This window comes from Acomys russatus, chromosome 1, assembly GCF_903995435.1.
Source record: "Acomys russatus chromosome 1, mAcoRus1.1, whole genome shotgun sequence".
Classification (NCBI taxonomy): Eukaryota; Metazoa; Chordata; class Mammalia; order Rodentia; family Muridae; genus Acomys; species Acomys russatus.
The window spans coordinates 15448605-15460653 of NC_067137.1; the positions used below are offsets into that span (position 1 = coordinate 15448605).

Sequence of the window (12049 nt, forward strand, 5' to 3'; positions counted from 1 at the left end):
TCCGTTGACAATTTGTGATTATACAACTTGGAGGCAGGTCATTACTTTTCATTGCCCATTAGGACAGGATCCTCAGAGTCACAGTTTTTTGCCAAAGCAGAAATTTAAGCTGATCCATTTCTTTCTATTATAACAGCTTTAAAGTGAAGGCATCTGGTGGATTATGTCAGGGAATAGATGGATTAGAAAAACCCCTGGAACTTGCCAGAGTCAGCATTCTTGGAGAATAATTCCCTCAAAGCTTTAGAGTACAAGCACACTTGTTTTTTTTTTGTGTTTCTAGTCTGTAAAAGGGAACCCTTCCATGGCTCTTGATCTAGAATGCTTTCCACACCATTAACAGCTTTGGAAACGTCAACTTTAATGAATTTAAAGAAATACATTTGTCTTTAACCTATCACTGCACTATGATTTGAAAGAAACCCCAAAGGCCCACGTCTCCAAAACTTAGTTGGTTGTCCCACTTTCAGATGGTGGAACCTTCCAGATATGAGGCCTAGGGGGAGAGAAGTTAGAACATTGGAGATGTGGAGATGTGCTCTTCCAATGGATGTTAACCCTTTCCTTCCCAATTTCCCCTTACTTGCTGGCTACCACAAGGTTCCCATGCTTTCTCACCACAACAGACTTGACTGGTCACAAGCCCAAAGGGCCAATCATCCATAGACCCAAACCTCTGAATCCACAAGTTCAAAGAAACCTTTCTTCTACATAAATCAATTCTTTTAGGCATTTTGTCACAGCAACGGAAAGGTGACCAACATGTTAACCCATGTTGGCTCTGAAATAGAAAAGGATATCAAATAAGGCCACTGTGTTCAACAAAGATGCAGAACATTCAGGAGAAAGCAGACTGGCGTTTGCCCTTCAAGCTATTCACCCCCTCTGGGTCCATTCATGTGTAGGCTGTGGTCTAGGTTAGCTCAATTCTCCATGACAAAAGAGAAAAGTTCTCAGGCAGTTTCTATTTTGTGTCCACAGTCCAGGGCCTATGGCATTTTGCATGATGTGGGGCAACAGTCATCCGGTGAGTGAACTCATCTTTTGATGTTCATATTCCTCCACGAGGAATGCATTATTGGTAGAGGAATAAAGGCTTGACTAAGCTTCCTCTGATAATATTGAATAGTTTTCAAAACTTTATCACTTACTAAGCATCTCAGAAAGCCATACTGTGGTTCTCAAATAGAGACCACCAAAGATTACATGGTAGTCCTAGATCCATGCTTATCAATGACAGACTGTCCTTAAAGGAAATGTGTCTTCAGTCCAGAAAGGTTAGGAGGTGGGGCTTATAAGTTTGTTCACAAAGTTTTAACATATGGCGTATGGCAATTATGGAACACAGGTGGCCTTACAATGCTACGGACTTTTAAATATTATGAGTTTTCTGTGATCTAAAAATGGTTCCTAATAATGGAAGCAATTGCCTTTCAAAAGGAAGCAATGGCAAAGCACAGGGACTGCACACTGTGTCTAGTCAAGTGTAAGTAACTCATAAACCCTTTGTATTCTTAAAAAGAGCTACCGAACAGTGAGTGTCATCATCCATACTTCATTGCCATTGAATGCAAAGCAACTGCATGCCTGCAAACACAGTGGATGGATGCATCGCCCAGCGCTGTGCTGCAACACTTCAAACCCGTGGATACTGGGTGCTTTCTACCACACTGCTATCAAATAAGAATGGTCAAGATGTTTCTGAAACTATTGCATCAGGAAATGCAAAACTGCAAAAGCTGGCCTCAGTTGTGGCCAGTGGTGTGTTTGGAGTCAGGTCAGAAGTACAACGAATAAAAAGTGGGAGCCTGCCTCCTGGTTGCTGTACCCTTTCTGAGATACTTGACCAGGATACATATTTCATGATAGACACACTAGCTTTTTCCTTGCTATAGTAATTTTACATATCTGGATCAGTTTCTAGGTAAAACTGTCATCAATTCCAAATGCTAAATTGGGAAAGAGGTTACCTACGATCTAGTCAAACTCATCTGATTTAAAGCCACGGACAGTAAGGCATTCAAAGGTCAATGCTACTCAATTAATAAGTAGCTTATACAGTAAAGTTGAAGTATCTTCATCTTCCCAACAGCAACAAATATTTTGGTTAAAAACTAATGTTATAACATTATCAGCTTAACAGGTTTTACTTTTGGTTTTGTTGTCATCATACTTTCTTAGACATTTCGTATCATACTCCTCTTTTTTTTTTTTTTTTTCCCTTTTCTTTCTTTTCTGTTTTTGGTTTCTCTTGTAGTCTCTGGCTGTCCTGGACTTATTTTGTAGAACAGGCTGGCCTTGAACCATCTGCCTTATTGTAAACATGACATTGAGAAACTAAGTGAGGGTCATCTAAATTCTTGGTGAATCCTGCTTTGCTTGGCAGCTTTACAAGCATTCTACTGTTACACGTTCAAATACCAAAGCAACACTATTCAAACAAACAAACATCCTTTGTCTTGTGTTTCCCAGGTACTTTATCTTTGTGACCCTGGGGGTTTAACCACCATCTACATGATGGGCAAGTGCTTTATCCACTAAGAAACATCCCTGGCCCTTTTTTTTTTTTTTTTAAAGAGAGTGTTTTGCCATGCAACTTAGTTTGGCCTCAAACAAATGACTCAATGGTCTTTGCATTTTGAGTGCTAGGATTATGGGTGTGTATTGTATGCCTGGCACATGTCACATGCTCCTGCAGGACATGGTTCTTTTATTTTAATCCTAAACCAGTTGCCTAATGTCAAGTCTAAAGGCACTTTTACCATCTTTGACAGTCTTTTTTTTTTTTTTTTTTTAAATAAAACTGGTCTATTATTTTAGTTTATAGTCTTAGCCTCCAGCAGACATTCAACAAATCTAGATGAATGAAAGGAGTGGGCGAAGTCAGGAACAAACGGGGAGACACTGGTGTTGGCCTAATTTTAAGAACTCCTTTTCTCTGTGGTGTTCATTTTTGGAGCCTATAGGTCACTATCAGGTGTCTTCCTCTACTGGCCTTTACCAGGTTGGTTTTGTCTGTTTAGGCAAGGACTCTCATTGACCTTAAGCTCAATGGCTGGTCAGCTAGGCTGGTCATGAGCCCCCAGGATCCTCCTGTGTCTGCTTCCCAGTGCTGGGATTACAAACATGCACTTTAATGCCCAGCTTTCTGTGTGGGTGCTGGGGATACAAGCTCACGTTCTCACGGCTTGTGTCTCAGGTACTCTACCCACTGCGCCATCTTCTCAGGCCCCGTTTTAAGGAATCCCGAGGCCGACAGGAACGAGGCATAACATCCAAGAGGAATGTGGGTATGAATGGGCAGGGTTGTTGTATACAAATGGTTTTTAATAGGAAAAGATAACGTAAGGGAGAATTGTGGTCCAGATGAATACATATTGACCTTCTGCAATGGGGAAAAGAACGCGCTACACTCCCATGACCACAAGGAACTACCTGAGTAAAGCCAAGAAGAAGAAGAAACATGAGAGGCACCAATGCAAAACTGAAAGGCAGGGTCTGGTGGGTGTGTCTTGAAAGGGCTGTAAGAACTACTGACAGGTAGGCAAGGACAAGGGGGAGGAGGCGGGGGACTTGCCATGTTAGCCAGCTTGGGCTGAAACAGATGGTATAAACAGCTGGTGTGTGTGTGTGTGTGTGTAGGAAACAACTACCCTGTGCCGGCTAATAAAAGTTGCTTGGCATTCATTCAATCAGTCCTCAAAACACCCCACTACTTGGGAACTAGTGTCTGGTCTCTACAGATGAGGACACACACAGAGGTAAAGCCACTCACCCTGATCTCGTCCAGTGTAGGCTGCCCTGACTCACAGTCACCAGGAGGGCTAACAGGAGCAGAGCGGCGGAGGCAAAATTCATGCTTCGACTTGTGTGTGATACAAACTGGGAGCTTCAGATTTTAGCATTTGGTTTAGGGGAGCAGTGGGTGGATTGCCAAGAGCAACCCTGGGCCAGGCAGCTCGGTGTGATGAGACGGATGTCTGCTCGGAGCAGCCAGACCTCCAACGGGGGTCAGACAAGACCTAAGTGCAGAGGCATCCCTGATCCCAAAGGCTCTTTGCTTCTTCATTTAGCCAGTTACTGTAGAGTACTCAGCACACCCTGGCAGAAGGCATTGACCTCCCACTTCCCTGTGACCAAAAGCTCAAATCTCTGGGAAGAAGTGAAGCACTTTAGAAGAATTTACTCTTGTAAATTACACCACTGGACTTAAAAGTGCTGACACTGCCTTTATGTTTCGGCTATTGGAGAGTTTTCTTTACGTCACATCTTGCATTCACCACAGTGGTCTCAACACTTAATACATTACCTGGAACATAACTGGTGGGGAATATAAATGGAAAGGAGAAATTCTGGATATTTCTACAAGTAAGTGAAGTCTGCAAACACTGGGTGTGGTATTTGCATGTAAAGAAATCAGAGGCACAAAATATACTATTTTCCTGTATGCACTTCTTCCTAAGTGTAGATGAAACAGAAGTTTACATCGAGTAGTGTCTGTTGGATAAACTTCCAAACACTTCCAAAATACAACAGGAACTCAATGTCAAGGTAGAGTGCACGTGGGGACCTTCCCCACTGTGTCCAGCGAGAAAGCCTGGCCATCGCCTTTTACTTGCCTCTATGACAAACGAGGGAAACCGCTTCTTGGGATTTAATGACGTGACAGGAGCCTGACCTCATCGTGGCTGGGTGGCCAAAATAGACTACCAGAGGCCAGGTGTAGAGAGTGATGAAGCAACTAGCGAACATTAATTCTAGATTTTAAGGCTTCAGGGAAGTTCAGGGGGGGAAAACATGAGGCACGATCCCATGTTGAGAAAGAATGTGCAGCGCGAGAGGCATGAGGAGGGCTGCAGTATAAACACGTCACGACACAACGACCAATTATCCTGGGGTTAAGAAGACAAGGCTGGCGATTTATGTAAACAAATGAGGCTGCCAAGGCAATCCTCCAGCAAACTTGGCTTTTCCAAAGGAGAGTCTGAGAGGCAGGCATGCACAGAGCGGAGGCCGGTCCTTCCCAGCAGAGGAGCAGGTGCAGGACAGGCAGGACCACCCTGGGTGGGTGGAGGCTCACCTGGAACCCTCAGACTGCAAAAACTGCCAGCACTGAGACAGTAAGACACTGTGCAGAGGGCGCAGCGCTAATAGGGACCCAAGGACATGGCATTATTCACTTCCTAGTCTGTGTTTTTATTATTCACCCAAACTACTGGCACGACGATGAACTGTTACAGTCGAGAGGCCCCTTTAACCAAGAGCTGACACCTCAGGATGCTACATTCTCGCCATTAGTCAGCCCAAGCCTCTGAGCCCAGGAGAACTATACCCCAAGGGCCACAGAGAACTTGCGTTATTATAGAATCATTGTCTGTGTCTAGGAGAGATTAGACATGATGTGAAGAGATTTCAGAAAACAGGCCAAATGCCAATCAAAAAAGGCGGAGGGTTCCAAAGGCGCCCAAAGTGAGTCCAGGAAGAACAATGGCTCCTACCAGCTTTGCCACATTTTGAAAATAAGGGTTCTCAGGAAAGGAAACTTGATTCAGATAGGACTGCAGGAGAGCATGTCAAGGCCTTGTGGGGCTGGACCTGGCACCGTTTGAAGAGTGGAGACCATGTTCAATGTCACGATGCAGGAAGTTCTCTCGTGCTTCCAGGAACTGTCCTTGCTTCTGTACAGTTAACTGATTTTAATTCAGTGATTTAGGAGGACATGAAAACTATACTTATTTACCATAAGCTGGGGGGCGTATATGGGGCATACGATGGCATTATCAAGATTTAAAAAAACCAATTTCATCTACCGGAAAATGGCTTGAAACTGTTAGTGTAATTTCTTGTTACATTTGGCCCTACGTTAATAGGATTCAAAAACCGCAATATCGTAATGTAGAACAGACAAGCCACTAATAGCAGTTGACCTTGTCGGTCGCCTGGGCAAGAACTCAGCATTAGTCCACGGCGTGCAAGCCACAGAGCTAATACCTACACATGCAAGAAACAGCATCGAATTCAGGCCAAAATCGGGAGTCTTTCTTGCTTTGTTTCTGAGCCACATTAAAAGTAACGACACCGCCCTGTGTGGCAGAGGGTGGAAGGGACCAAGATCTAGAAAGCATTCCACAGATGCTGAGGCAGAAGGGGACTTCGGATGTTTATTCTGGCTGAGGAATTAGGAGAATCTGAGAAACAGTTTTTAAATCGTGTGGGGTGTGTTTTCTCCTGGGGGAGAAATGTGATACAGTCCATGTAGTTTCAGAGGTCATGGCTCAGAGACATGGCTGGAATCTATGTGGAGACAGAGCTGGGGTCAGTAAAACAAACCCCGCCCTTGTGTGTGTGTGTGTGTGCGCGCGCGCGTGCGCACGCAGGCGCATGTGCATCTGTCTGTCTCTGTGTGTATGCCTATGTGTGGGCCAGAGGCTGATATTGAGTGCCTCTCTCTTGCTCTTTACCTTATCCTTTGAGATAGGATCTCTCAGGGAACCTAGAGCTCCCCATTTTTGGCTAGCCTAGCTGGCCAGCAATCCTCCACGGATCTTCCTGTCTGTCGGCTACCAGATCGACTCCCCGCCCCCCCAAGGCTGGGGTTAAGGTGCATGCCACCACACCCCAACTTTTACATGGGTGCTGGGGAACCAAATTCAGCCCCTCATGTTTGTGCAGCAAGTCCTCTGAGCTCACTAAGTCATCTCCCCAGGTCCTGAGTGAAAAAAAAGGATTATGGTTGCCGTGTATGGAAGAGGGAAAAGCATACAAAAACAAAAACAAAAACAAAAAACCCCAAAGAGTGACAATGTTTTTGTCACCGGGTAACACTGGAAAGGGAGTTCTAGAAGGCTAGGAAGCTACACTCCCAAGCCACTTGGGGCTACAAACACCTCTACTCCACCAGGTTCAAGGAGATGAAAATGAACACACTGAAGCCAAGAAGGAAACTGTAAGAAAGGGCAGAGTATACCTACCCCACAGGGCTGCAAAACTGTTTACACTAAGTTTACACCCCCCCCCCCCCCCGCCTTTTCAGGCTGTCAAGGCAATGTCTGAACAGGAGTAAAAAAGATATTTAATCATATAATATGCTTTGACAAGATCCTATTAGGCCTCAGGGGGGAAAACCCAATCATCTGTCTACTTACTGTTTTTGCACTGACAGGTTCGACAGCCATTGTGATCCAGTTTGAAGCCATAAATGCAGTCCTTCTCTTTCAGAGTGCAGTTTGATAACTCCCCACACGCAGGTGGATCAATTGTGATGTAGGTTGGTTCTAATAATATAAAAAGAAGAGAAGAAAAATCAATGAAACATGTTATTACCTCTTAGAGAGTATTCAATCTCTGAAACCCCACACTACAGCAAGGACAAAAATCCCATCAATAGTTTCATCAAGTCCTAAATTTTTACAATATTGTGTTGTCACTAATCCATGAAATAAGTACTTTTATTCAGATTTTTTTGATAACATGAATATTTTGCTTCTGCTTCTTCTTCTTCTTCTTCTTCTTCTTCTTCTTCTTCTTCTTCTTCTTCTTCTTCTTCTTCTCCTTCTCCTTCTCCTTCTCCTTCTTCTGGATATGGCAAGCTTCACAGATGCTAGGCTATTGCTCCTTTCTGATTTTTTTCTGAGCTTATTTATTATAAATATATGTTGTAAGTGTGTGTGTGTGTGTGTGTGTGTGTGTGTGTGTGTGTGTGTGTGTGTTCTACCACATGTGTGTGTATGGTGCATGTGTCTATGTAACAACCAGAGGTTAATGTTGCATAAGTTCTTCCATCATTATCCACCATAATTTTAAAGTCTTGCTTGTGTGTGTGTGTGTACATTTGTGTATGTATATGTGTGTGGAGGCCACAGATTAATGTTGGTTATCTCATCTCCCTCAAACACTTCATTTTTTGAGGCAGGGTCTCACACTGAACTTGGAGTTCTCTGATGTTGCTAAGGTGGGTGGCTAGTGAGCTCCACGGGGCTGCCTGTCTCTGTCTCTGCATTCCAAGAGTTGGGATTACAGATGCACATGTCCTTTAGCCTTTTTTCCCCCTTTTTAAAAAATGGGTGTTACCAACTACACTCAGGCCCTTACATTTGTATGCCAAACATGTTATCAACTGGTAAGCCATCTCTGCAGGCCCTGTCAACTGTCAATTATTCTCCATTTTGCAGTACCTCTCCAATATGTTATCATTAAAGATAATAATAAATCAGATGTTATTTTAAAAGCATAATACCTGGTTTTCTTTTGTCTTTTAGATGACACCCTATCACCTATGACAGATGATGCCATGGATAATAGTGGCTAAGAGCTTGTGTCCTGGGCCCAGAGGCTAGAGACAGTGGCAAAGTGAGATAGAACCATTGAGGAGCAACAACCAGCTCCATTCTGGAAGACTCTAAGATGGCTGGGTGGGGGAGGGGGGAAGGCTTTCCCTCCTCTGTTATTCTAAAAAGGAAGAAATGCTCTGGGCAGTAACAGTAAGGACATACTCTGGCACAAAGCACATCTTTGTTTCTGTATTACGTATGTGCTGCTTGTAAGTACTGTGAAGCTTCACTGACCCCAGCTGGGGTTGCGGTATTTGTTATCTTCATCTTCATGTACCACGGGAAAATCGACTTTGATTTGCTCCTGGTCACAGCAGGAGCAACTAGTGGACCCAAGATTCACACCTGGGCTTCAGAGTTGCTCTCTTACCTTTTGTGCATTACAAAAGCTTATATAATGGTACCTGTTCTGTGGCACATTGATAAGAGACAGCTTACGTAACGCTTGCTAGTAGGAACAGCATTGCCAAAGCTAACGGAGACACTGATGTATTCACATAGCATCACGTCAACCAAAGGATAGCCAAACTTCTTCAAAGTAAGCCACTTCTCACAATACCTTTGTAAAATGGCCAAGTACAGAATGTCTCTACCTACATTTTTATAGATGGAAAATATGAGATTCAGAGAGTAAGTGGCTTATCTTGGTTTATATAGCAACCCAGTAGCAGGCTGGGAATAGAACAGAGCAGAAGTTCCTAGCCTTCCGCCCAACACTCTATCCATTTGTCCACACTGCCTTCTCAAGTTTCATCTCCCGTTACTAAGGAAGACAGACCAAAATATGTGTTGCTGGTGTTACAATCAAAGAGTTCTACATTTTTATCCGCCTACTAAAATGGGACGGTGATTCAACTCTTTGGACGTAGGAGACAACATTGACTTATTGACAGGATGTTCTACCAGCATCCTGGGAAAAGAGTCCATGAAGAGGGGCATCACACTTTATCCACTTTTATTATAACATGTGCTTTATAAAAGGGTATCTTCCTGAAATTTTTATATAAGAGTCCCACTGGTATAAAATTTCTCTTTTCCTTCAATGACTAAAGCACTCCTTCTGGGTAGGTAACCATAAACACCCAAAAGTAAAGTTTAAGTAAGTTTTAAGACATAATGGCTGAGATGCAGTATTACTTCTTTTCCATGTTCTCTTAAAATTTATGATAAACACTTCTGGTTTCCAGACCTATTCATTTTTAAAATCACCACTCTTTTTGGTCACCCCCAATAATGGTTCTGTTCCAGCACTTAACCACAAGCCTGCCAATGTTATATCAAAACTGTTCTAACTGTAAGTGTAAAACATAAAAAGAAAACATGTATCAGCTCTAAGTAGACCACATTAAAGATTACCCTAGTGAGGAAGGAGTGCTATATTCTGGAGAGTTAATAGACCAAGGACTGGGAGTAGACTCCCAACTCTGGATACTGCTTTAGCAGACATCTTGTGTGTATTTACACTAGAACTCTGTATTCTTTACTGACATTGGAGATGTGAACCTTAAGAGAAACTCTGACTTTCAGGGAATGTATTATGGAAAAATGTATTTGGGAAGATTAAAATATCACAAAGAACATGCAATGACAACAGAAGAGAATAGGGTTTTCCTTTCGTTGACCTCTCAGGGCGTGTTCAAAAAACATGGCATCCAAGTTCACAAGGGTGATCTCCCACCTCTGAATGAGAGTTTGCCTCAACAGTGATGCACATATTATTTCTGGTGTGTATTATATGACTAACGGGTACAGTTAGGAGGCCAACCAGAGGCAAGGAAGTGAAATAAAACTATGGGCCAGGATGCCTGAGGGTCTGAACACACCTGATTTGAGAAGTGCTGGGTTTTGTTCAAATGCCTTTGTCAGCTGGGTGTGTCCCAGGCAAGCGGCTGACTACCTTTCTCCAAAATAGGCAACATGTTTGGCACGTTCTCTCTCCTACGGCATTCGGCACAACAAGCTTTTGTTTAGTTGAACAAATGGAACTTGAATGTACAGAAAGGCCGCTGAGTACGTTCTGATTCTAAAATGTCCATTTAAAATATTTTAGGTAGAGCTGGTCTTTCTGGACGGATGCCTTAAGGCCTCAGATTACATGGTTATGTGCAGGATGTAAAACATTATTTTATGCCTCTAAAATGAACATTTTCAATTCCCTTTTCTTTTACTTGTATTAGATGGAAAATCTTGCCAGTATATACATTGATTGGAAGATATTGCCAAGTATATACATTGCAAAATCAATAGTTAATATGAAAATACAGAGAAACTCAATAAATCATTCATTTTTTGAAAACTGCTGGAGCTACTCAATTCTCCCTCAACAGATTAGGCCGAAGCCACCAATATTTATTGTGAATAGTAACTACTGATAGTTAATTTTTATAAGGCACATTAATATTTGACATCTCATTTTATTACACTGCCAGGTAAGTGTATCACTCCTAGTAAAACACAAACTTGAACAAAGTTTAAAGGCCTTTTGGGTGGCAACACATTTCTTGTGTCATCCTATATCCCTAGAACAGACGTTGAATTTTAATAGACACAGGCAGGCAACTAGCTGTTTCTTAATATTTTATCTGAAGTCACAGAATATTGCCTTCCAATACTCCCTGAACATTAGCGTGCTCAGCGCCTTGCATCCGAGGCTATACCACAATTCTGTTTCTGTGAAATCATTACAACCAAAACATCCAAGCATGAGCTGGCTGCAAAGCCCCACTATCATCAGCCAGACTCTGCTTTCCAGCGAACATATTAATATGCAATCTCAGAACCGGCCCTGTGACTATGTCAGGGCAGTTCCTTTCTTTCCTTTTGCCTTTTGAGCAAGGAAGCACTATTAAGAAAGCTTAAGTCCAATTCCTTGTTCTGAATAATGAACTCTGAGGCGAGACATTTCTAATACCACGCCGAACTGTGGTATTTTAAGGTAATACTGAACCTACAGTTTCAAAAGAATGATGGCCAGAAGCTGGTGAGGCTTCTTTCTTTCTTTCAACAAGTTTTAATTGAAGTAAGTTCTGAGTATAAAAGAAGTGCTTTTGAAGAGTCTGGGACTGTGACTGCACAGAGGACATATTAATGAGGCATATGGGACATGCATTTTGCTTGTCTCAAATCACAATATCCTGGAATTTCTGTGTTGGAAATAGTTATTATTCTACCCTTTGTTTATGGAAATTATCTAATGGATCTTGATCTGGTACAAGGAAAATCTCATTTATATTGTGCTTCTGTATGGTATGATGTTGAAATTATATTTCAGGTAGTTCACGCCTTCTAGAAGGATAATGGCAGTCCTCTGCCTTTGGAAGGTTGGTGGACAAAGCCAAGACTTCTGTAGCCTTCCCTGTATATGATATGATGTCTGATGCAATCAGCTGGGTAGAGATATATCATTAGAGTTATTGCACAGGAGAGAGATGGTTAAGTGTCTCCTTGTCTGGGAGGGCCAGGCAGGCTTTGGCAAGGGGTCCTCCAGTGAATTGATGCTTACAGTTTCATCTTGCAATTCCATCTCAGCTTGTTCTGAATCAGCCGAGGAATTCAACACCTTCATGTTCTCCTCCAAAGGACAAAGGCTGGAAAGGGCAAGGAACTCAATGCCCTTAGCTACAGCTATTTCTAAAGGGAAGCCTGGAACAGCTTCTTTGTGGAGAAGAATTCTAGAAATAGTTTCTGAGCCTAGGAGCAATACAGAACGAAAACGTCTG

General features: G+C 42.7%; 1 protein-coding gene across 1 annotated transcript in view; it reads right to left on the bottom strand.

Moving 5' to 3' along the window:
- Crim1 (cysteine rich transmembrane BMP regulator 1) overlaps nucleotides 1-12049 on the bottom strand; it is a 173435-nt gene that overhangs the window by 31591 nt on the left and 129795 nt on the right. Inside the window, exon 8 of the mRNA XM_051166903.1 lies at nucleotides 7146-7274. Within this exon, the coding sequence (XP_051022860.1) occupies nucleotides 7146-7274 (129 nt within the window). The remainder of the gene's footprint in view (nucleotides 1-7145; nucleotides 7275-12049) is intronic.